General features: G+C 37.6%; 1 protein-coding gene across 2 annotated transcripts in view; it reads right to left on the bottom strand.

Annotated features, from left to right (window-relative positions):
* The window catches only part of ANAPC1 (anaphase promoting complex subunit 1), a 97,973-nt gene extending 71,063 nt beyond the window's left edge, over positions 1–26,910 (bottom strand). For both annotated transcript variants that reach the window (XM_061210786.1, XM_061210785.1), the window contains exons 1-16: positions 26,674–26,910; positions 24,398–24,634; positions 23,238–23,399; positions 21,317–21,368; positions 20,650–20,750; positions 19,986–20,068; positions 18,834–18,907; positions 16,952–17,097; positions 16,517–16,737; positions 15,588–15,797; positions 13,054–13,149; positions 5,259–5,349; positions 5,096–5,161; positions 2,578–2,712; positions 1,096–1,236; positions 467–527 (exon numbers count right to left, since the gene is read on the bottom strand). In XM_061210786.1, coding sequence (XP_061066769.1) covers positions 467–527; positions 1,096–1,236; positions 2,578–2,712; positions 5,096–5,161; positions 5,259–5,349; positions 13,054–13,149; positions 15,588–15,797; positions 16,517–16,737; positions 16,952–17,097; positions 18,834–18,907; positions 19,986–20,068; positions 20,650–20,750; positions 21,317–21,368; positions 23,238–23,399; positions 24,398–24,610 — 1,852 coding nt within the window. In that variant the 5' untranslated portion in view covers positions 24,611–24,634; positions 26,674–26,910. The remainder of the gene's footprint in view (positions 1–466; positions 528–1,095; positions 1,237–2,577; positions 2,713–5,095; positions 5,162–5,258; positions 5,350–13,053; positions 13,150–15,587; positions 15,798–16,516; positions 16,738–16,951; positions 17,098–18,833; positions 18,908–19,985; positions 20,069–20,649; positions 20,751–21,316; positions 21,369–23,237; positions 23,400–24,397; positions 24,635–26,673) is intronic.
* Positions 26,911–27,154: the final 244 nt, after the last annotated feature.

The raw sequence follows: 27,154 nt of genomic DNA, 5'->3' as shown, positions 1-27,154 counted from the left end.
GTGTATTTTTACTATAATGTTAAGTTTTATTCAGTTAAAGGCAATTATGTTAATTTTCAATTTATCTAACAATTGAGAGATATACTTTTGGATTAAAAACCATCAATATGCCGAAAACTATTTTAGTTGCTTGGGCTTCCTTGTTTTTGAGATTTTCTTGCAAGAGGCATGTCCACACACTGTAATCTCACTGCATGGCTTCTTTTTCATAAGAAATCTCACAGAAGCAGAACTAGCACACACTTCACGGGCTCCCCCAGCCTTAGAGCACACATGGAGCGGACAGCACAAAATGCCCCCCAGCTCTTTTTTATAGCTTCTCAGCACAGTAAAAAACTCCATCTCATGGCTTCAAAAACAGCAAAAAATTTTAAAACCCCAATTATTCATGGAAATCAGCAATTACTCCAAATCTTTTAAATCAAACTAAGAACACACAAAAGAGAGGTTTGATTCTTAATCGTACCTAATTCAGAGGTGGCAATTTCAGGAATAGTGATCCTAACCATGGAGCCATTACTCAGTTCCTAGGGAAAAGAATGGAAACAAATAAGAGCGAGTAAATAGAATCTGTGCATTCTAAGTCTCTGAATGTCTTAAAAATAGCTGATGCTTTACAAGACTGTCTGTCAAACAAAAATGCAATAAAATAAATGAAAAACAAGCAATATTTTTCAAACAGAATTGAATACTTCGAAGTTTTAGAAACAATGTACTTATTTGTGAAACATTTACAAAAATTCCTGTCTTTAATAAAGTGTCTAATTTTCATATAGACATTTGAGTCACCATCACCAAAAAAAAGAGGCTCACTTTTAATAGAAAGACAAAAACCATGCCCGTATAAAATTCAACTGATTGAACAAGCTTTGTTTTCAATACATTTTTTAATAATACATGAACTTCAGAAAAGTTGGGCGGAGCTTCTTTAAAGTAAAATAGGGCAAAAAAATGACACATAACAAGAGATTTTAAAAATCACAAGAAACATTTGTTTCCATTTTTCACAAAATTCTGCGTTCTGACAAACTTTAAATAACAGCCACAATTCTTGGAAAGTTGCCTAACCTTTTAAAAATAAATATGCATACTTACTAGCGTTACCCTGTTATGGACAGGGTCTCTTATAGAATGAATGTAAGTTCCAAGCTGTTGGAAAGTACAATCCTCATTATAGAGAGAATCATGAAGCTTTGAAGAATCCCTTAGTTCTGGAACTGGGGACAACAGAACAGCCTGGAAAAAGTCATAAATACAACACATGTGAAGCATGTTTTGAGAAATTAAGGTTAAAGAAACTATGTATCTTTTTTGCATATGGCCTAGCAATTGTACATAATGATTTAAAACCATTTTGCTCTAATCATGACTAAGTACCTTGTAGCAGACCAAGGTCCTCACCAAAAGTAACTAGAAAAAGTCGATAAAAATAGCACATCGGATGGACAGCACTACAAAGCTGTGGAGACTACCTGGACTTGAGGGACCAAGATCAGGAGAGAAAGAAAGGAATCGGAAGGAGGTGGCCCCAGAGTCTTACAGCACTTGGGATCTAATTGGTCTATCTACAATCCCAAGATAAACCTATCTAAAACACAAATCCTAACATTCTTAACTCCATGCTCAAAAACCTATAATGCCCTGGAGACTGCATTCGGAATAAAAACCTTTTCATCCTTTCTTTTTCAAGAGCATGTTAGGAAGACAGTGTAAATCCTAGCTCTACCACTTATTAGCTGTATGTTGTTAGACCAGTAACCTCCTTGTACCTCTCTATGTGCCCATTTGTAAAACAAGGATTAATATTTTCCTAATAAAGCTGTTTTAAGGGATTAAATGAGTCAATACATATAAAACACTCAGAACAGTGCCTAGTACATAGATAACACTAGAAAACAGGTTATTATTATCCCACCCCCTGCCCTGCCTCACCCAAGAGACTACGTGTACTTTTATAAGCATTCATTCATTCCACAGACTTGCTGAGTCTTCACTTGTATGCTGGGAGATGGAGATACAACTATGTGTTAAAATGTTCTGCACTGTCCTGCCTCCACGTGCACACCCATGCAATTCCGCTTACCCCAGAGCCCCCTTCCATCTACAGACATCCTACTTACCCTCCAGGTCCAAACCAAGGTAGACACGTCTCTGGAAGAGGAGCCTTTGATTCCACCACATCATCCCATCAGAATGTATCTTCCTATCAGTGAATCTCCTATGGTACTCTCTGTTCCTCTTAAGTCTTAATAGTCTACCTATCTTAAATTATAATCTCTTAAAACAGACAGTACCTCTGTTCTACCTAAGTAAATTGTGAGATCCCTAGATGAAAAAGAATGCATCACTTTCCTCACTGCAGCACCTTCAAAAAGTACCTTACACATCAGAAGGGAAGTCAATGTATGTTTACTGAATCATTTGTGTTTGAAAATATACACATTCTACAAGCATTAGCCAAACTTCCAATTCTGTCACCGTTAAAACAGAAAAAAGTTAACCATGGAAAGAACTAATATTTGACCAAACTTCTTTAAAACACTATTAATTTTTGACAACACCTACTCCCTGTCTTACCTCATCCAGGGATCCAAGCAGCTTACTCAGAGGGTTAGGAGTACTAACGCTGTCAAGCGGGGTGCTGGGCCGAGGCATCGTGTTCGACATTGTCAGGGAGGGAGCTGGCAGCCCAGGAATAAAAACCTTTCCCACCTTTAAGCAATAAAAAAATGTGGAAAAAAATTAGCTTTAATGTTTTTGTTGTTGTTGTTGTTGTTGTTTTGGCCATGCCACACGGCTTATAGGATCTTAGTTCCCCGACCAGGGATTAAACCCTGCAGTGGAAGCTCAGAGTCCTAACTACTTGACCACCAGGGAATTCCCTACTGTATCATGTTCTTAAATGAAATGTTAAGGCATGTAAGCATATATTTCTTTAGATATTTCAAAGTCTATGATCACCAAACACAACTAAAAAACAAAGAGAATTAAAATTTTAATAATGTATCAAACTCTACCTACCAACTATGAATATCTTGGCATAAATTCTTAGTCTGATTCCTTCTTTTCATAACTAAGGACTTTTCTGGGGGCAGGAAACAGGGGGAATGTTAATATAGTCAAGACACTATACAAAATTCACGTATACTATGCATTTTTCTACCTCATTGGTGGTAAAGGCAGCAGAGACACTAAGCATTCAGAGGCTATAAGCATCAATCTTGTTAAGTATTTTCCTGGCAGAGAGAAAGACATCAATTACTTCTTGGGAGCCAAAAAATTTAGGCTGAAGCGATACTCAAGAAATTAAATCCAACCTAATTCAAACCGTGCTCTCTAGCTCACAATCTGTCTTCTGTCATAAACTTTCAAACACCTCTTCCTCAAAAAAAATTTACATCAACTCTACATTGACCTTAAAAGAATGAGCCAACAATCCATGCTAACCACTCCTTCCTTTTAGCTACCCACAGGGTTCTCAGGAAAAAACAACAGAAATTCACACCCACACAGGCTGAAAACTCTTGATAAGACTAAAAGGAGATACTCAGAACTAAAGTGGAATTTTGACAATATACATATTTATGTCAATATGCTACCCGAAAGCTAATAAAATTACAGAAGTTGCCCAAATAAAATCCTTAGGATTAAAAAACAAAAATGACAGAACTAGTATATATAAAGTTTTTGTGAAACTGACCAACAATGAGTGACCCATGTGCGAAACTGACCAACAACGACACAGTAAAAGATCTGAGAACTAAACAATGATCTGTAACACCATTCGGTTCTCAAACTGCCCTCTAGGTAATGTGGAAGTTGAGGCAGACCACAATCTCATTAAGGGAGCAGACAGGAAAAAAGACCCAATCAGGAAAGGAACAGCTAGAAAACTTTTAGACAATGACCAACCTACTCCAGACAAACACGATAGGAAAATACTGCACCCCACCCCTCGGCCCTGTGAGCAAAGGCCAAGTGGGAGCCTGGACTTCCATTATCACCTGGCTGTAATGAGGCACCAATCTGGGAAAAACAAAAACAAAAAGCTAACAGTACTTTGGGTTAGCAAGATTGTAAAGAAACTTCGAGAGCTCTCCTTGATGCAACCTACACTTTGGAAAACAATGTGTCACCATGCGGCTAAGTTGAATATGCATATATTCTAAAGGCTAGGAGATATATATTTTTTAAAAACTTTTTAAGCATTGTTTATTAGAGGAAACAGCAAAACAACCCTAGTGGCTGGTAAAGTTCTCATATAATCATACAATGGAAAACTAGGTAACAGTGCGTGAGTCAACAACAGCTACACGTCAACACAAATAAATCTAAAAATAATATAATGTTGAGCGAAATAAGTCAGAGAAGAGTATGTGATATGTTTTCTTTCTATGAAAATTCAAAAACAAGGAAAACTAAACAATTTACTCGTCAGTGATACATACATAACTGCAAAAACTAGTAATAAAAACAAGGGACTGATTTATTCCAAGTAAGGATCTCTGGGGGATGAGGATACAATGAGGAAAGAAAATCCAAGAGACTGTAAATATATGGCAACATCCTATTTCTTAACCTGGGTAGTGGTTATATGAATGTTCACTTCATTATCCTTCAAACTATGTGTATTTAAATTTCATAATTTAAATTTGTAAAATTTACATTATTCCGTATGTAAAGTTCACAACTGTTTAAAAAGACACAGACAACATATATATTATACATTTAATACAATGAAACTTTACTAAAACTTTGAGACTTAAGAAAGCTACCCATAAATCAATTTCAAAACTATATTCTTTATAAAACTTCAATTAACTTTTTTCTTTTTTAAAAAATTATCTATATTCATTAAAGTTTCCCCAACTGCCCTGTTTTCATAGTGCCAATACATCTAATGACAGTGAGTCCTAGACCTCCAAATAAGGCCCAACGTAAATTGAAGACTTCATTGTCAACTCTTACAAGAATCTTCTGCCAAATTCTATAGACAGGAGGTAACAAATTTTAAATATCAAACTAAAGTAACATTAAAAAATAATAATTAAGGAAGTAGTCCTACTAAAAGCATGAAATGCTATTTATTACTTACCCGAACCACTCCTGTGTACAGCACCAGGTTTCCACTGCCTTCCAGGACCAGCATAGTGTCTATCTTCTAAAAAAAAAAAAAAGGCAAAAATTTTATTTTCCAATCTGTGCAAATTATAAAGCACAATGATTTTCAACTTCTCAAGAAATGTGCCTGCATTTACCTCCACTGGAGCTGCATCCTTTGCCTGTATGTTGGTGACGGAGCCAAAGATGAGCTGGGTTTTATCATTACTCTCTTGAAACTTTACACATCTAAATATTCAAATTAAAAAAGAAATACACTATTGATATATGCAACAACCTCTACTGATCTCAAGGGTATTATACTAACTGTAAAAAGCCAATTTCAAAAGGTTACTTACTGTATGATTCCATTTATAAAACATTTTCAAATGACAAAATTATAGAGATGGAGAACAGATTAGTGGTTGCCAGGGATTGGGGACTGTGGTAGATGGGTGTGGTGTATGTGACTCTAAAGTGGGTAGCATGAGGGAGATCTGTGAGGTGATAAAGAAGTTCTGAACCTTCATTGGGGTGTTTGCACAAATCTACACGTGATAAAATTTCATGGAATCATATACACACACAAATGAGTACACGTAAAACTGATGAAGTTTGAATGAGGCCCGTTGATTGTACTGATGTCAATTTCCTTCTTTTAACAATGCACTATAGATATGTAAGATGTTACCTCTGGGGGAAAAAGTGCAGGCTACACAGGACCTCTACTACTTTACAACATCCTGTGATCTATAATAATTTCAAAATTAAAGGTCAATAAATTGGTAAATATATAAATACACATTTTACCTAAGAAGATAAATGAATGGCTAATAAGCACATGAGAAGATGCTCAACATCATAAGTCATTAGGGAAATGCAAATTAAAACCACTTCAGGGGCTTCTCTGGTGGCACAGAGGTTAAGAATCCGCCTGCCAATGCAGGGGACACAGGTTCGATCCCTGGTCCACGAAGATCCCACATGCTGCGGAGCAACTAAGCCTGTGCGCCACAACAGCTGAGTCTGCGCTCTAGAGCCCGCGTGCCGCAACTACTGAAGCCCACGTGCCTCGAGCCTGTGCTCTGCAACAAGAGAAGCCACCACAATGAGAAGCCCGTGCACCGCAAGAAGAGTAGCCCCCCTGCTCACCGCAACTAGAGAAAGCCCACGCGCAGCAACGAACACCCAACGCACCCAAAAAATAAAGAAAGAAAGAAAATTTTAAAAAAACACTTCAAACCCACCAGAATGGCTACAATCAAAGAAAATGACAATATCAAATCTTGTCGAAAGGAACCAAGATGGCGGAGTAGAAGGACGTGCTCTCACTCCCTCTTGTGAGAATACCAGAATCACAACTAGCTGCTGGACAATCATCGACAGGAAGACACTGGAACTCACCAAAAAAGATACCCCACATCCAAAGACAAAGGAGAAGCCACAATGAGACGGCAGGAGGGGCGCAATCAGTAAAATCAAGTCCCATAACTGCTGGGTGGCTGACTCACAGACTGGAGAACACTTATACCCCAGAAGTCCACCCACGGGAGTGAAGGTTCTGAGCCCCACGTCAGGCTTCCCAACCTGGGCGTCCGGCAACGGGAGGAGGAATTCCTAGAGAATCAAACTTTGAAGCCTAGTGGGATTTGATTGCAGGACTTCGACAGGACTGGGGGAAACAGAGATTCCACTCTTGGAGGACACACACAAAGTAGTGTGCGCATTGGGACCCAGGGGAAGGAGCAGTGACACCAGGGGAGACTGAACCAGACCTACGTGCTAGTGTTGGAGGGTCTCCTGCAGAGGCGGGGGGTAGCTGGGGCTCACCGTGGGGACAAGGACACTGGCAGCAGAAGTTCTGGGAAGTACTCCTTGGCGTGAGCCCTCCCAGAGTCTGTCATTAGCCCCACCAAAGAGCCCAGGTAGGCTCCAGTGTTGGTTTGCCTCAGGCCAAACAACCAACAGGGAGGGAACCCAGCCCCATCCATCAGCAGTCAAGTGGATTAAAGCTTTACTGAGCTCTGCCCACCAGAGCAACAGTCAGCTCTAACCACCACCAGTCATTCCCATCAGGAAACTTACACAAGCCTCTTAGACAGCCTCATCCACCAGAGGGCAGACAGCAGAAGCAAGAAGAACTGCAATCCTGCAGCCTGTGGAACAAAAACCACATTCAAAGAAAGACAGACAAGATGAAAAGGCAGAGGGCTATGTACCAGATGAAGGAACAAGATAAAACCCCAGAAAAACAACTAAATGAAGTGGAGATAGGCAACCTTCCAGAAAAAGAATTCAGAATAATGATAGTGAAGATGATCCAGGACCTCGGAAAAAGAATGGAGGCAAAGATCGAGAAGATGTAAGAAATGTTTAACAAAGACCTAGAAGAATTAAAGAACAAACAAACAGAGATGAACAATACAATAACTGAAATGAAAACTACACTAGAAGGAATCAATAGCAGAATAACTGAGGCAGAAGAATGGATAAGTCACCTGGAAGACAGAAGGGTGGAATTCACTGCTGCAGAACAAAATAAAAAAGAATGAAAAGAAATGATGAAAGCCAAAGAGACCTCTGGGACAACACTAAACACAACAACATTCGCATTATAGGGGTCCCAGAAGGAGAAGAGAGAGAGAAAGGACCAGAGAAAATATTTGAAGAGATTATAGTCGAAAACTTCCCAAACATGGGAAAGGAAATAGCCACCCAAGTCCAGGAGGTGCAGCGAGTCCCATACAGGATAAACCCAAGAAGAAACACACCAACACACATAGTAATCAAATTGGCAAAAATTAAAGACAAAGAAAAATTATTGAAAGCAGCAAGGGAAAAACAACAAATAACACACAAGGGAATTCCCATAAGGTTAACAACTGATTTCTCAGCAGAAACTCTACAAGCCAGAAGGGAGTGGCATGATATACTAAAAGTGATGAAAGGAAAGAACCTACAACCAAGATTACTCTACCCAGCAAGGATCTCATTCAGATTCGACGGAGAAATTAAAACCTTTACAGACAAGCAAAAGCTAAGAGAATTCAGCACCACCAAACCAGCTCTACAACAAATGCTAAAGGAAGTTCTCTAAGCAGGAAACACAAGAGAAGAAAAGGACCTGCAATAACAAACCCAAAACAATTAAGAAAATGGTAATAGGAACATACATATCGATAATTACCTTAAACGTGAATGGATTAAATGCTCCAACCAAAAGACACAGGCTTGTTGAATGGATACAAAAACAAGACCCATATATATGCTGTCTACAACAGACCCACTTCAGACCTAGGGACACATACAGACTGAAAGTTAGGGGACGGAAAAAGATATGCCATTCAAACGGAAATCAAAAGAAAGCTGGAGTAGCAATTCTCATATCAGACAAAATAGACTTTAAAACAAAGACTATACAAGAGACAAAGAAGGACACTACATAATGATCAAGGGATCAATCCAAGAAGAAGATATAACAACTGTAAATATTTATGCACCCAACATAGGAGCACCTCAATACATAAGGCCAATGCTAACAGCCATAAAAGGGGAAATGACAGTAACACAATCATAGTAGGGGACTTTAACACCCCACTTTCACCAAGGCACAGATCATCCAAAATGAAAATAAATAAGGAAACACAAGCTTTAAATGATACATTAAACAAGATGGACTTAATTGATATTTATAGGACATTCCATCCAAAAACAACAGAATACACTTTCTTCTCAAGTGCTCATGGAACATTCTCCAGGATAGATCATATCTTGGGTCACAAATCAAGCTTTGGTATCTTTAAGAAAATTAAAATCGTATCAAGTATCTTTTCCGACCACAATGCTATGAGACTAGATATCAATTACAGGGAAAAAAATCTGTAAAAAATACAAACACATGAAGTTAAACAATGCACTACTTATTGACCAAGAGATCACTGAAGAAATCAAAGAGGAAATCAAAAAATACCTAGAAACAAATGACAATGAACACACGATGACCCAAAACCTATGGGATGCAGCAAAAGCAGTTCTAAGAGGGAGGTTTACAGCAATACAATCCTACCTTAAGAAACAAGAAACATCTCAAATAAACAACCTAACCTTACACCTAAAGCAATTAGAGAAACAAGAACAAAAAAACCCCAAAGTTAGCAGAAGGAAAGAAATCATAAAGATCAGATCAGAAATAAATAAAAAAGAAATGAAGGAAACAACAGCAAAGATCAATAAAACTAAAAGCTGGTTCTTTGAGAAGATAAACAAAATTGATAAACCATTAGCCAGACTCATCTAGAAAAAAAGGGAAAAGACTCAAATCAACAGAATTAGAAATGAAAAAGGAGAAGTAACAACTGACACTGCAGAAATACAAAGGATCATGACAGATTACTACAAGCAACTCTATGCCAATAAAATGGACAACCTGGAAGAAATGGACAAATTCTTAGAAAGGTATAACCTTCCACTACTGAACCAGGAAGAAATAGAAAATATGAGCAGACCAATCACAAGTAATGAAATTGAAACTGTGATTAAAAATCTTCCAACAAACAAAAGTCCAGGACCAGATGGCTTCACAGGTGATTCTATCAAACACTTAGAGAAGAGCTAACACACATCCTTCTCAGAATCTTCCAAAAAATTGCAGAGGAAGGAACACTCCCAAACTCATTCTATGAGGCCACCATCACCCTGATCCCAAAACCAGACAAAGATACTACAAAAAAAGAAAATTACAGACCAATATCACTGATGAATATAGATGCAAAAATCCTCAACAAAATACTAGCAAACAGAATCCAACAACACATTAAAAGGATCATACACCATGATCAAGTGGGATTTATCCCAGTGATGCAAGGATTCTTCAATATACGCAAATCAATCAATGTGATACACCGTATTAACAAATTGAAGAATAAAAACCATATGATCATCTCAATAGATGCAGAAAAAGCTTTTGACAAAATTCAACACCGATTTATGATAAAAACTCTCCAGAAAGTGGGCATAGAGGGAACCTACCTCAACATAATAAAGGCCATATACGACAAACCCACAGCCAACATCATTCTCAATGGTAAAAAACTGAAAGCATTTCCTCTAAGATAAGGAACGAGACAAGGATGTCCACTCTCACCACTATTATTCAACATAGTTTTGGAAGTCGTACCCACGGCAATCAGAGAAGAAAAACAAATAAAAGGAATACAAATTGGAAAAGAAGAAGTAAAACTGTCACTGTTTGCAGATGACATGACACTATACATAGAGAATCCTAAAAATGCCACCAGAAAACTACTAGAGCTAATCAATGAATTTGGTAAAGTTGCAGGATACAAAATTAATGCACAGAAATCTCTTGCATTCCTATACACTAATGATGAAAAATCTGAAAGAGAAAGTAAGGAAACACTCCCATTTACCATTGCAACAAAAACAGTAAAATACCTAGGAATAAACCTACCTAGGGAGACAAAAGACCTGTATGCAGAAAACTATAAGACACTGATCAAAGAAATTAAAGATGATACCAACAGATGGAGAGATATACCATGTTCTTGGATTGGAAGAAAAAATAGTGTGAAAATGACTATACTACCTAAAGCAATCTACAGATTCAATGCAATCCCTATTATATTACCAATGGCATTTTTTATGGAACTTGAAAAAAAAAATCTTAAAATTTGTATGGAGACACAAAAGACCCCAAATAGCCAAAGCAGTCTTGAGGGAAAAAAACAGAGCGGGAGGAATCAGACTCCCTGACTTCAGACTATACTACAAAGCTACAGTAAGCAAGACAATATGGTACTGGCACAAAAACAGAAACATAGATGAAGGGAACAAGATAGAAAGCCCAGAGATAAACCCACACACCTATGGTCAACTAATCTATGACAAAGGAGGCAAGGATATACAATGGAGAAAAGACAGTCTCTTCAATAAGTGGTGCTGGGAAAACTGGACAGCTACATGTAAAAGAATGAAATTAGAACACTCCCTAATACCATACACAAAAATAAACTCAAAATGGATTCGAGACCTAAATGTAAGACCGGACACTATAAAACTCTTAGAGGAAAACATAGGAAGAACACTCTGACACAAACCACAGCAAGATCTTTTTTGATCCACCTCCTAGAGTAATGGAAATAAAAACAAAAATAAACAAATGGGACCTAATGAAACTTAAAAGCTTTTGCACAGCAAAGGAAACCATAAACAAGATGAAAAGACAACCCTCAGAATGGGAGAAAATACCTGCAAACGAATCAACGGACAAAGGATTAATCTCCAAAATATATAAACAGCTCATGCAGCTCAATATCAAAAAAACAAACAACCCAATCCAAAAATGGGCAGAAGACCTAAATAGACATTTCTGCAAAGAAGACACACAGATGGCCAAGAAGCACATGAAAAGCTGCTCAACATCACTAATTACTAGAGAAATGCAAATCAAAACTACAATGAGGTAACACCTCACACCAGTTAGAATGGGCATCATCAGAAAATCTACAAACAACAAATGCTGGAGAGGGTGTGGAGAAAAGGGAACCCTCTTGCACTGTTGGTGGGATTGTAAATTGATACAGCCACTATGGAGAACAGTATGGAGGTTCCTTAAAAAACTAAAAACAGAATTACCATATGATCCAGCAATCCCACTACTGGGCATATACCCAGAGAAAACTATAATTCAAAAAGACACATGCACCCCAATGTTCATTGCAGCACTATTTACAATAGCCAGGTCATGGAAGCGACCTAAATGCCCATCGACAGACAAATGAATAAAGAAGTCATGGTACATATATACAATGGAATATTACTCAGCCATAAAAAGTAACGAAATTGGGTCATTTGTTGAGACAAGGATGGATCTAGAGACTGTCATACAGAGGGAAGTAAGTCAGAAAGAGAAAAACAAATATCATATATTAACGCATGTATGTGGAACCTAGAAAAATGGTACAGATGAACCGGTTTGCAGGGCAGAAGTTGAGACACAGATGTAGAGAACAAACGTATGGACACCAAGGGGGGAAAGCTGCAGGGGGGTGGGGGTGGTGGTGTGATGAACTGGGTGAATGGGATTGACATGTATACACTGATGTGTATAAAATTGATGACTAATAATAACCTGCTGTATAAAAAAATAAAATAAAATTCAAAAATTAAAAAAAAAAAATCTTGTCAAGGATGAAGAAATTCGAACAGTCAAACATTACTGGTGGGAATGTAAAATGGTACAGCTTATTTGGAAGACAAATTTAGCAATTTCTTTAAAAGTTTATAATGAATTTATCGTTTGATCCACTCCTAGTTATCTACCTATCTATCTACATGAAATCATGTATGTCCACACAAAGGCTTTGGCTCCAATGTTCATAGTGCCATAATTCACAACGGTCAAAAAAGTGGAAACAAACCAAATGCCCATCAATTAATGACTAGATAAACAAAATGTGGTATATTTATACAATACTACACAGCAAGAGGAATAAAATATTTATACATGTTACAACATGGTAGGCCCTAAGAAACATGCTAAGTGAAAGAAGGTGGACACCAAAAAACTATATATTGTATGATTCTATTTACATAACATATCCAGAAAAGGCAAATCTGCAGAGGCAGAAAGCCTGTATACTGGTTGCCTGAGGTTGGGAATGGGAACAGAGACTGAATGCAAGTCAAGCACAAGAGATCTTTTTAAAGTGATAGAAATTTTTAAAGCTGGATTGTGGTGATGCTGCATAACTGTAAATTTACTAAAAATCATTAAACTATACACTTAAAACATGTTAATTTTATGGTATGTAAATTATTTCAATAAAGCTACTTAAGCCAAAAAAAAAAAAAAGAGAGAGAGAGAAAAAGGAAAAGAAAAAATAGTCCTAAGTTTATTTATACCAAATCAATGAGATACATAAACGCACTTACCGTAACTGGAGCTGGGACTCTACTAAAAAGCACAAGAACTTTTGCCCACATAGGTCAGATGTAATAAAGACTTTTGAGGCCTGTGAATTTTTCTCCCTGTAATAGATATATTAATAAACTGTTGGCACTCACTTAAAAATCTACCACAGTAATTACTAAAAGTCTTTGAAAATATTCTACAGGAAATACTACTTGGGCCAAGCAATAACCTTGAAGACACAAAAGCACTTCTAAGAATTGAACTTCATGATCTCTAAGATTCCTTTCAGCTCTTTGACTCTGAGTCCACTACACAGCTTTTTTGGGGAAAAATTACAATAAATGTAATCATTACCAACAGACTTTTTAATTCCACATTATGCAAGCTGCCTACTGCTAAAGTAATGCAAACTTGAAGAGATCTTAGACCTCTTACAGGGTCTAAGGGGTCAGACATTTTATAACATGACCTCTCCAATCTATCCCCACTCTCTCTCAGATTAGGCTCCACTTCATCCCTTTTTTTTTAACCCATACTCAAAAATTCTCTATTCTCAAAAATTTCTTTGTAACTCTGTACAATAAGGATCTGCAATATATCCAACTTAGCAATAAGGTATTTAAAGACAAATGATTTTTAAATACAGGGAATTTTTATTCTATATATAAGGAATTTTTATTTTATAAGGAATTTTTATTTTATATATATAAAAATAGAACATACTTCAACACTGTACTCACATCTTTCCTTTCCTCCAACTGCCTATCCCTGACCTGCCAGCCTAAGAACATGCGCTTGTCTTTCTACTCGGATGTGGATAGCTTAAGGCCGTAGAGCCAGCTGTATTTTCAGTGCTTTCCCTGCTCTGGGTATATAGTCTTTTCGTAGCCTACTCTCTCATATTAAAATGAGTCTTTAAATACAAAGATGGACTAAATATTAGATTATATAAAGGACTTACTGTTAATTTGGCTGGATGTAAAAATGGTAGCATGGTTAGGTAAGGAAATGCCCTTACTTTTTAGAGAAACACACTTAGGTATTTAAGGGCAAAAATGAAGACTAATTGTCTCTAACATAGTTCAGGAAAAACAAAACTCTCCCTTGACCCTGAGACACCCTCAGCTAGTTTTGTATCCTCATTCCCATTCAAAGGCAAACTCCTTGGACAGTCTGTATATCTATGTTCACCTCCTCAGTCCCCATTTACTTTTTCCACCCCATTCCACTCCACCCTAGACCCCCACCCCCAGGTGCTCTGGCCAAGGTCACCAGTGACCTTGCCATCCAGGTACTGCCTCTCTGAGCTCACCTAAGAGTGCCACACTTCACCAGCACCTGGCAACATTGGCACCTTCTTCTCAAAAGCCACTTTTCTTGTGTTCCATGACATGTCCTCCTGCTTCCCCCACCTGACCTCTCTTGCTCTGTCTCTCTGCAGCAGCTTTATCTCTTTTCACCCCCGCCAAATCTTAAGTTTCCAAGACTTTAGTCACTAGCCCTCTTCTGATTCTACACAGCCTGGTTTTAACTATTCGGAGGTCACAGACTCTGAGAATCTAATGAATGTTACCCTCTCCTAAAGAAAAGGCCTATACACCGCACATACCCATGATTACTATCTGTGATTCCAGAGGGTTACCAGAACCCCTGCAACTGCAAGCTCATCCACAGGCCCTCCAGGAACCCAACCTCTACACACTCCGTAAACTCCAATCCACCTGTCTTGCCTCAATCACCACTGATAAGTGACTGCTCTTCCCCTGAGTTTATGACCCACATATAATGCACCTTCTTACAGCTCTCATCAAACAGAACAGCCCAAAAGGCCATCTCTCTCCACCTCCTCTTTTGCAGCCCTTTCCCCTCCTCCTGCACAAACAAATTGAGAGTATTTTTAATTCCCTGAACAAACCACACATTCACACTTCTGAACTTTTCTTCTGATCCCCTCTAACTACTGTGTACTGCCCCGCTTACCCACCCAGGAAATACCTAGTCATCTTTCCAAAGCCCTACCAGCAGATGAGCAGTGCCACCATCCTCCAGCTGTCTCTTTCTGAGGACAGGGACAGCAACTTATTTGCTGATAAACCACAGCCACTAGCACACACACTGGCATTGACTGAGTGAATGATTAAAGAGAACATAAAAGGAGGAAGGTCACATGGAACAGAGGTTTGAGTTGTGTTTCCCAGAAAAACACCTGATACTCAACTAACATAAAGACAAAACTTAAGAAAAATGCTATAAATTCCCAAGTTTCCTAATCTACAGAAATTACTTGTCTCTCCCTAAAACATCAAACACCTCAAATCTGAGAGATTACTAAATTAAGGAAGAAACAGCAAATGACAAAAGAATATTTTTATGATCACCTTAATATCACTAACATCCTCTACTGAAACTGAGGTAGCCTTTAATACATATCTCTATGTATTTTAGAAATATTAATAACTGCTTATACTCAAAGGAAGCTTTACACAAAATACCAAGTATTTTCTAAAACTTTTAGTATCATTTTTCTTTGAATATAAAAATATATACTCCAAACCTTATATTAGTAATCGTTTCTGTCCATAAATGGTCCATACAAAGTTCAGGAACAATTGGCTCTGTTTCTGGTGCAAGAAAGGAGCCGTTAGAATTACTATTTGGAGAATGAGAAATACTGTGTCTCTTCGGAGATTGATTATGGCTTGAAAGGTTGAACCTTTGCACCCCTGAAAAAGAGTGCACTCCTAAGGCTGGAGAATGAGCACGACTGCAAAATAAAGAGAAAAGAGTGCACCACAATTAATAACGCAGGCTGATATAACACACTTTCTAATAAAGTTTTCCAAATTCTATGTACGGAGAGTATTCATAACATAAACCCAGTCAGAAATACAATTTTTTTAAAAAGGAGTAGCTACTTAAACAGTTTGTCAACATGCTTTATCATATTCTAAAGATTTAGAATTCCTGTTAGAATTCTTTTTTTTTTTTTAACTGAAAATCAGTTCATTTTCTGCCTCAGAAAATCAATTATTTACATCAATATTATTCAAAAAAGTTTAAACTATGTTCCTATACATTCAAACATATACACACCAACAAAACTATGTCCCTATTGCACCAGACAGATATTAACAAAAACAAAAGAAAAGCTAATGTAAATTAAGACAAAAGAAAACAATACCAAAAAATTTCTGTAATTAATATTCACCAAACTGCTGCCACTTAGTGGTAAAAATGAGGCACTCTTACAACAAGCACTGGCAGCTTCTAAATATGACTCAGTGAAAAAGTAACCCAGTAGGCCTGGAAGTCTTAGTAAAAATAGCACAACTGGAATAATGCTGTTTTCTCTAAAAGATACTCAGGAGCTGTCAATAGAAATTTTAAATCCTTCAAATCACAAGAGAAAGTTTTAAAAGAAGGTATCTTTTTCTTGGGATGTCTTGTTTAAAACAAGGAAATGCTTCCACACTTAATTCCCACCTGAGAGCTGCCATGTTGGAAATGGAAGGTGAGCGGGAGTGTAGGCTGGGCGAGGAGGTTGAGCGACTCTGGCTGTGGATGGAGGAGTAGTTCTGGAAGGGGGAAGCCACGGGGGAGTCTCCCTTGGAGAGGCTTCTGAGGTGTGCTGTGAGCGAGCTGCTGGTGGCCACATTCTGTGGGGTGCCCCCCTGTTCAGAGAACTTTAAAACAACATTCTCTTCCTTAAGTCAAAATGAAAAGGGGGAGGGGGCAGAAAATAATTAGATTAAAAGGGCAATTTCCTTGTGAGAATGCAGGGTAGTGGCCAGTTATTAAAGATACATCTTTTTACCTAAGGCACTCAACCTATTTCACAAGTGATTCTTCTACAAATCTGCAAAGTTTTTAGTATTAACTATCCTTTTCTATTAAGAAGTGATCTGCCTTTACCCTTACCTCTGTTTTGACTCTCCGGAGAGCCCACACAGAATGCAAACCTTGAACGGTGTCATAGGTCATTACAACGGAGGGATCAGTGTTGAGAAAAACAATTTTCATTGCATGATCTACAACATATTGTACCCGTGATGAACCAAAAAGACCTTAAAGACAGGACAGAAATGATCAGGTATAGAACAATGGACTTTTACAAGACTGTTGTTTATGAAGTGACTTCTTGCAATTCCTAAGGATAAAGAGAAATCAAGGCAATTAAGGCACAAAAATCTATTAATATATTACGTAATTAACCCTCAATTTTTTAATAAACTTACTTTGGGCATCAATTCCTTTAAAATATATTAAAGATGAGAACGTTACGAGTTTTGATTTCACACACATGCGACTAAATGTTGAAGATCTGTGCTGACTAAACCATTAAATTCATCAGCCACAGGTAAAAGGTCCATGACTCCTTTAATAACTGATTTATTCTTAAATTGCACTCAACCATTCAGCCAAGTTTGACTTCCTTACTAGTTCTTTTCTTCTCTAAGAAATCTGTTCTCTACTATAACTACTCAAACAGTGCTGAACAGTACACTACTGTTTCTGCTTTACTGGGTACACATGCAAAATAAGTTTTTTCCTAGTGAGTCCAGCTTTTACATCTACAGTACCATAAACTGGTTTCTATATCCTTATTTGACTGTTTCCTAAAAGCTTCCCTCTCAGTTAAAATACTGAAAATTTTTAAAAGAATTATTTTACAAAAGGAGTACTTTATAAAGAAAGAAATAAAAATCATTCATAATTTCACTCAAAATAACCTCTACTAATATATTTGGGAGCACTCCTCTGAGTTTTTTTTTTTTCCTATACAGACATATTTTTTATGTTTTTACAAAATTAGGATGATATTGCAGTTAGTTTTGTACCTTACTTAGCATTATGAATAAGCAATTCCTGAGGTCATTAAATATTATTCAAAAACATGACCAATGATGGCTGCATACCATTCAATCACACACTGACATGTTTTTTTAGGTTGTTTGTAGTTGTTAGCAGTATAATATAGAATTATCAATAAACTTTTTCTGTAAAAGGCCGAAGAGTAAATAGTTTAGGCTTTGCAGACATACTGACTCTGCAGCATAATTTTTTTTGTTTTCTACAACCTTTTAAAAAGGTAAAAACCACTCTTGGCTCTTAAGCCTTAGAAAAATAAACTGGATTTAGCCCCCAGGCTGTAGTTTGCCAAGCCCTGATATAGAAGATAAAAACCTCAGTGGTATTTCAGAATATATACTTGGGATAAAGTCCTTAAAGTAAAATTGGTCAAAGAATATAAATATATTTTTTTAGCCTTCAAGTCCTCATTATTCATAATAGCCTATGTTTGGTCACATTTAAAATTTTAAAACAAGCATATAGAAATACCTCTAGGAACTATTAAAAGTCTGAGTCCCAGCAAATTATGTTATTATGAGCAGGGAAAATGAAATATTAAAAATTTCCAAAGTAAAGGTCTAAGGCTCTACATTTCTTTTTTCCAAAAAAAGGAAACGATTTTAGTTTATCTAAGTGTTGTTCATTTACTTACTAATTACTAAGGAACAAAGTCCAGAGTCATCTACAGGTAAGTTAGAAAATATATCAGTATTTCTGGTTGATGTATAGGCTCTATTTTTACTAAAAGAATAGCTGTTAAAACAGTTAATACCAGGGTATTCAATGAATTAATTAATATGAATTATTTTCATAATAAGAGTTATTTTTAAATGCTTAAATTATATTATTTTTATAAAACAAATCTAATTTTCATAATCTCCTTTATTTCCTCCCCAGCCCCAAACTCAAAAGAGAGCCTACATAAAAGAATTTATAAAAATACACTTACTTCCAGATTTACAAACAAGAGGTGTAATTTCATCTAGTGGATGCAGCATGCTGAACATAGTGGGTAAAGGTTCTCTAGTAAAGAACAAATAAACAATCACCAACACAAGATGACTCCATTTGTGCACAAATTTTGTACTTTCCTTGCAAAGAAATGTCTTCTGCAGATTACACTTGCAACTAGAAACCTACCATCTCAAAAAGCAACCCTCTAAAAACTTTTGACCTACTGTTTTTCACAGTATCTTCTATTTTATTCCTAGAAATCTCTCCTCTTATGCAGGGTAAATTTGCACACACACACACCAAACTCAGTGTAGCCCAGGGAGTATCTGTGAGCAGCAGTCAACAGCTTACAGAACAAACAGAGTAACAGGCATAAGGCAGTCATTTTTTTTTTAAAACCTCTCTTAGTGGCAGTGTGTCTCCAACAGCTAGGAAAGAAATTTAGTCTTCTAGACCTATTTACAAAGGAGAGTATTTAAAAAAAAAAAAAAAAAAGAAGAAACACTTCAAGTAAATAAAGTGGCTGCATTTTCTTAAGGAGTGACTGAAAAAAGAGGAAAACACAGACCTTCTATCTAAACACAGAGAGAGATTAAAATCTATAAGCAATTTTCTTAAAACTCAGTGTCTACTACTTGCACCACACTGTGACAGGTACTTTATGTTCCTGCCCTTCAACGAGCTCACAGCTGATTAGGGAGACAAAGTAAACACACTATAATTTATTACGCACCTAAGACATATGAAGCCCTGTGTCAGAGATTATATACATTAGCTTGTTAAATCACTGCATAAATCCTAAGAAATAAATGACAGGATTCTTCCTGTAACAGATAAGGAAACTGAAGCCAAAGCTAATGATTTGCCCAAAGTAACATGATGGAAAAAAATGGCAGAGCTAAGAATTGAGTTTTGTTACCTTTAAGCCAAGCGTTTGCTCAATTTTACTACTTGGGGAAAAAAGCTGTAGACAATTAAGTGCCAAGTGAGAAGTAGAACTCATAGGGTACAACGCTGAGACGAGAGAAAAAGGCGTCTATCTGTGCTGACAGCATGGAAATTATCATCATCCCAAACTTCTGGGTAAACAATTTTACCTTAGAACTAACCAAAAAAAGCCCAGGGAATCCTATTCTGACCTGCATACCTGGGTGGGCCTGGAGGAAGCTCATGTGAAGAGCTGCTTCGTTCGAACAACAAGCCATACTTGGTGGGCCAAACGTTTGCAACCTATTGGGTAAAAGGGTGAGGAAAAAAACAGAAGTAAGAGAAACTATTCTTTATAACATGTTTTTACAAAACATTACAGAACATTAGATTTTCTTCCAATTTAATAAGAGTTTTGCAAAGTAACAATCATTAACTGTAATTTTTTTTAAGTAATTCTAACAAGTAAATCTAAGACAAAATCAAATCTAAGGAAGAGAAGTTCGACCTGAAATTCCTGCCAGTAGCTAATATCAGTACCAAAGTGACAATGTGATTAAAGTGTAACAACAGCATTAGGGCATGAAAAAGATAATGAGATACAGGAGAAAGACTAATACTGCTCAAGTGCTTGAATAAAACCAAAATGATTTCTTATATGTCACTTAAACTGAAAAGAAACCTCTCAGAAAAGACTTCATAATTCACTTCACTAAATAATTTATTTTTAAGACAAAGGATGGAAATGGTAAGCCACTACAATTTTATTTCAGTAAAAATAACATTTTTGATTACAAGACATGAGAGTAGCAATACTTCTGAAACCAATTAATTCAAGAATATTCTCCAATAAAACACAAAAACATTGAAACACTCAAGTTTACCTGAAAAGGTAAAGAAGCTATGTAATCCTTTCCTTCTATGCTATGCATGTTAACACATGAGCTTTGCAATATACATATGCATTTTTCTACTTCATCACTACCTGAAAAGAGAGAGTACAACAAGATATATGCATTGTTTTCAAAAAAAAAATCCCAATAATCATAAATTGCAATTCCCGGGACTTCCCTGGTGGCACAGTGGTTAAGAATCCACCTGTCAATGCAGGGGACACGGGTTCGAGCCCTGGTCCGGGAAGATCTCACATGCCGCAGAGCAACTAAGCCTGTGCAGCACAGCTACTGAGCCTACACTCTAGAGCCCGAGAGCCACAACTACTGAAGCCCAAGTGCCTAGAGCCCGTGCTCTGCAACAAGAGAAGCCACCGCAATGAGAAGCCCACACACTGCAACGAAGAATAGCCCCTGCTCACCACAACTAGAGAAAGCCCGCATGCAACAATGGAGACCCAATACAGCCAAAAATAAATAAATTTTTAAAAAATAAATAAATTGCAATTCCCAACAGCACAAATTCTTTAATGCACAATATAAAAATGCTTGCGCTAATCCACCATTATTAGTGGCTTACTTATTTTGAATGAAAAAAAAATGAGATAAACATTTGGAATCATCATAAGATCAAACAAAATTTCAAAAAGAAACTTACTGTAGTCCTTTTCAGACTTATCCTGTGATATAATGAAGTCACACCACAATGCCTAAAATCAAAACAAAATGCTTACCTAAGAAAATTACATCTAAATAATGACCTATTAACTAATGGTATCTAAGTAATAGTGTCACCTACATAACAGTCCCTCCTCATCAGCTCAACACATATACCATGGGAACAAAGAAAAATAAGATAAAATTAGACTGATTAGTGATAACTATCTTAAGGAAAGATAAACTATGCTTGCAAGTAAAAAGAAAAGGGAAAACAAAATCAAGAAACCTACTAGATAGAAGCTTTGCAGCAAAAGTGAATTCAAATAGTGGTTCAACCTGTATTAAACCCTATATCTTATACAAAGCTAAAGATTATCAGAAGAGTTGAAAATTGCCAAGCTATTTTATAATCTCCACTTACCTAATCTTATCATTCTTCAACTCACCAGAAAGAATATTTAGAAAAACATTTCCCTTTCTTAAGGGCCCATCTTAAAAATATATATACAAACTAGGAAAAGCCGTTAAACTTCAACTGGTATGCTTGACAATCACTTATGGAAATTTTTTAATGGCATTTTTATGTGTCTTTTTAATTGTGGTAAAATATACATAACATAAAATTTACCATCTTAACCATTTTTCAGTGGTATTAAATACATTCACAATGTTACATGAGGGGGAAATTATCAGCAAAAAGAGCACTGGCTTCAACACTCCTGGATGGAAATGCTTTCACACATGCTCTCAAATTTGGGAATAATTCAGTTTACCCTTCCTAATAAATTGTTAGAAGAGTACAACACTCATCAGGAAATAGTTCATGGAAAAAAAAAAAAAAAGCAGTGTCGAGGTACGATTTCAGTGTCTACAAATGGGGAACTTCACATGAGTAAAAAGCTTCTAAAACCTCCTGTCAGTAGCCTAACAATTAATGCAACCAACATAAATGTTTTCATTTCTCCCCCAACTTGATATTCTAAAAACTTTCAGTAAGAAAAGATGAAACAGTACAGTGAACATCTGTCTCACCTGAATTTTGCCATACCTGTTTAAGGGTATTTGAGTACATGTGGAATTGCAGGGGGCTGGGGCTATTTGAAAATTGCACACATCATGACACTTTACCCCTAAACACTTCATCGTGCATTTCCTAAAACTAAAGATGTATTCCTATATAACCACAAAACCGTCATCCCACCTGAGGAAAAACAATGTAATTTTCTTCTAGCACCTGATGTCCAGTCCATTTTAGCAAGTAATTCACAGGGTAATACCTTGGTGCCATGGTAATATCCTTTCACCCAAGAGTGTTAATATCCATTAACAATCCTTTTCTGAATCCATTATTACATTGGAGGTTACAAAGTGGTGATTTTTTAACTCTACCCTTCTTTCTATATTTATTAGCTGGCATTCGTCCATAAATAAGGGTGTTCCTTCATTAACTCGAGATGAACTGCACGTCTTCCTAGAAAGGCAGGGCAAATGCTTAATTCCTTCCCTTTAATTACCGATTTTCATACTAGAGTTAGGTGTAATAGCCAACTGCAATGATAACAAGTTAGTTTTTTTCTTTCTCTTTCTGATTATCACTAAGAACCAGATTTTTATTTATTGAATACTCTGCAATCAGTTATAATCATCATGTGTTACAGTATTCTTTGTACCCTCAATGTCTTAGAAATTTTTATTGAGAATAACAAATTGAATTACTCAAGAACAGTGTTTAAAGACTATCATTAAATTGACAAAGGATGGTGTAAAAAAAATGATACAGAAAACACATGAAATTTTTTAAATGGACACCCAGCTGCTGGGACCATTACACAGTTTTTATTATTTCTGTTAAATTTTAGGACAAAAACTTTTTTAAGTGTTAAGTAGTCAATCAAATGCTAAAATTCAAATCAACTCACCTGTTGAACAGGACTGTCAACTGTAAACGCTTTATAAACAGCCAGTGCCTGGCTTTTACTTCCTTTGCTCCAGATAACCATATTTCCAGCCACATAGAGTTCCTCATCGTAATCTACTTCTTCTCCAATTTCACTTACGCCTTTCCTTAACTGCCAGCTCTCCTTAAAAATTAACACATGCAGGACATGTTCAAGCACTTTTTTCCAAAGTATGGAGCAGGATTTATTAATTAAATCAATAATCATTCAGAGACAAGTCTCCTACTCTCTCTTTGCCTGGGGAGAAAGACTCAATCTAAGCCCAATTCTTAGAAGCTTAGTGCCACTGATTAACAAAGTGGGGTGTGTGCATATGTGTATTATATACCTTACAGAATGTTTTATATTATACTACTATATTATTTGACCAAAATATAAACAAACAAAAATTATACCATATCTATAGATCCAAAAATGAAACCAACATGCTAGGGAAACTAAAATGGTATATTAGGTGCATGGGGAAGTGATGGAGAGGGGGCAGGAAGGTGCACGTGGCAATCACTGTGGGAGTTTATTCACAGGGTAGATTTCCCTGCTTCACAACTAAATATACATTCACCTTCCTTCCCTTGTCCCACTCATCAAAATAAATGGGAGAGAGAAAGGTTCAGATTTCTAACTACACAGACTTCCTCTCCCTGAGATTTTGGTATCCCAAATGGAATGAGAGTGGAATAAGGTGGGAAAGACTGATTTTCTGACACACGCTAACATCTCATTCTCCTATTTAAGAACTAGTACTTTATCTACTTATGTGGCATTTTTTTTGTTCTCAAGAAACATGTAAGTCTTTTTGCAGCAGGGACTATTTCTAACTCTACCATCTAATAATCAAACAACATGAAATCTGGTCCCCACATACTAAGGGAAGAGAAAGAGGTTTAGAATGGACCATAATCATAGTACTTATTATACAACCATGAGTTATATGTCTAAATAAACGGTTATGACACCATAATACAATGAAGTCATTATTTTAGTCTTGACTGAAATTACGAAATCTTAACCACTACCCTAGAAGTAGCATTATACTCATTTCTCAGTTGCAGGTAGCCTTAAATTACAAGTAGATCACAACATTCTGTGTTTCAAAAATACAATGGGAAACTTAACGGAACCTTCTGTTTCTCGTGGATCGTAACCTCCTGAAGGGATCCCACCAAGCCAGCAGCACCATCAGAAGACCATAACTCCGACGCTGGCTGCAGCTGGCGAAGCTGAAGGTTCAAAGCATTAGGGTGGTGCTTGCAGTGGTCTCGACCAAAAGGAACAAATTCCTGCAAATCCCCGGCTGCAATCATTGTTGCCCTTTCTTCATAGAAGTTCGACATGGGTTCCAAATATCAACATTATTTCTGTATGAATTCAAACACACTCTGGTCAGCTTCTAGAGTTAAAACCAGAATAAAATATCATAAAAGTTTACAGAAGAGTCATTAATCCTTGGATGAGTGTCAATCCTATTACACTGCAGGTGTACAAGTAATTATAACATCAAAGGTCATTCCAGATCTGACTCTCAGGTGATTACAGTTATCGCCACATTTTAGTTGGAGACTGACCAATAGACGGTTACCACTGAAGGAAACCACTGGGTTGAGACAAGCACTTACATCCCACAACACCTATCCTATGTTTCCTACTACTATATGCTAGTTTTTCCACACTTCACATATGAAGTATTTAGACAAGTTGTACTTAATAGTCCCATGACTGCCCGGCTTCTCAACATTTAAGGTCATTTCTGTTCAGCTGTTGGAAACTCATTTGAAAAGCACACCTCAAGGACCACTGGCATATTGGAATGAAACAAAAAAAAACCCCACAAAAAACCACATATTACTTCTAATTCATCACAAGTTGAACTACTCGTTTCAGCTGACCAATCCACAAAAGACCTAATAAACTGTCAAATGTCACCAGTAGTTTTGACACCCCAGTCCACCTAAACATATGACTACAATCAATTCCAATTTGAGGTCCAAACACAGGAAACCAAGGCATGAAGAACTCTGGCCATGGGACAGCCACACTTGCAGCAAATTTATGAGTCCTAGCTTTTAATTAACACAACCCATTACAGTACAGCTTATCACTATAAAGATGTGGCTGAGCTGTGGGTGGAACCATGCCCCTTTACTTCCAAAACATTTCTACATACAGTAGTTGACACCTAGTAAAATTCACTGTATAATGTGGCATATAAGGTGGATGCCAGTTCTCTCCCCAAGAAAACACCTACATTAAAAATGGATTTTGTGGCATCACATTTAAGCTACGATCCTCAAACACAGATCAAAACCAACATTTGACCACAGCACCATAGACAACTTTAAAGGGTTTGAAACGGCACTCACAATTAAAAGTTTAACTAAATTTGACTTATATTTCTCATCTGAGGTCTTTTTGGCATCAGTAGGGTTTTTTTTCCTGCAATATCTCAAAGCCCTTGTAGTTCCTATGCAGCTCCTCTAGGGTCAAAGTTATTTTGCTATGAATTAAATGCTATTCCTGACATAACCATATGCCACAATCAAAACATTTTTATTTTCCTCCCGCTAAAATTCAGAATTGAGAAGACCTGAACTTGAGATATAACTAAAACAGTACCTTATAAAACTTACAAAAAAAAAATAAAATTCAGCTGGTCTTCCTATATTCTAGTCAACAAGATAACCAACATTAAAAAACTTGCGAGTTCATCCGACTTCAGTTGTGCCATTTTGAAATGTTACTCTATTAAAACTTTGAGAGAAAATTACAAAAGTATTAACTGTAGTTATTTTCAGAGTACAATATCTCTTTGTCCTAATTAAGGCGACACATTTAATACTTTTGCAATACCCCAAATTTTTATGTGTTTTTACTTATTAGGGGACAACATAAAGAGCTACAGATGAAAGTATTGTATTAAATTGATATGCTATAAAACAAGATATCAGCATTGCTTACTAGGAACAAAAACTACCCCGCCAGAGGTAACCACACAGTTGCTTCAAGAGTAAATCCAAATGCACACAGAAGACACCCTGAGTTGAGACTCCGCAAAAAGGCAGAGCTTCCCCGGCCTCTTTAGGGTCAGGTGAAACAAACAAATCTAAGAGCCTGAGTCTCAGAACATCGTATCAGAGCGGCAAGGGGCTGATCTAGAAGCTGAGGCCCACACGGGACACCGCGCTTAGTTCAGGAAGGAAGCCGGCGCAGAGTGGAGCAGGAAGGTGCAGCCCGTAAAGCCCAGCCCGCCAGCTGGGGTCCCCTTGGCTCTGGCGCCCGCTCAGGGCCCGCCCCGGGCTCCCAGCCCTCCGGGTCACCGCGCGCGGGTAGGCCTCAGGGCGGGTGAGAGCGCTACCGGACAGGCGATGAACCACCAGGCGCTGCGGGCCCGGGCCCATACCTGTGTGACTCGAGACGCGTCAGGCGCGGCGAGCCCCGGCTGCTCCCCGGAGGCGCGGGGGCCGAGGGGGCCCGAGGATGGCGGCGGGGACGGTCACGGTGACTCCGCGGCCGCTGCAGCTTCTCATTCCCTCTCCCTCCCCTATTCCGGAGGAAGACTGGGCAGCAGCTGCGGACACGACTGCTAACGACAAGCAGGCGTGCGGGAGAACCACTCAGGCGAGATGTTCAAATGGACGCGTCCATGTTGACTTTCCCGTCCTGCCTCGCGCCGAGGCGGGGCTTCGCCGCGAGCGAGCGGCCTTCCCGCGGTCCTAGCGCCTCCGCAGTTGCCCGACGGAAACGCGAGGAAGAATTTGCGGGGTATTTATTTATACCTTCAGCCTGTACTGGGATAGGATCTTCCTGGCGTCCAGATCTTCTCCAGGTCATGTCAGTATGAGCCTGAACTGCCTCCTAACTATAAATTAGAAGGTTTTCTG

Source organism: Eubalaena glacialis, chromosome 14, assembly GCF_028564815.1.
Source record: "Eubalaena glacialis isolate mEubGla1 chromosome 14, mEubGla1.1.hap2.+ XY, whole genome shotgun sequence".
NCBI classification, from domain to species: Eukaryota; Metazoa; Chordata; class Mammalia; order Artiodactyla; family Balaenidae; genus Eubalaena; species Eubalaena glacialis.
Note: the sequence above shows the minus strand (reverse complement) of the source record. Positions and strands in the feature narration are given on the sequence as shown.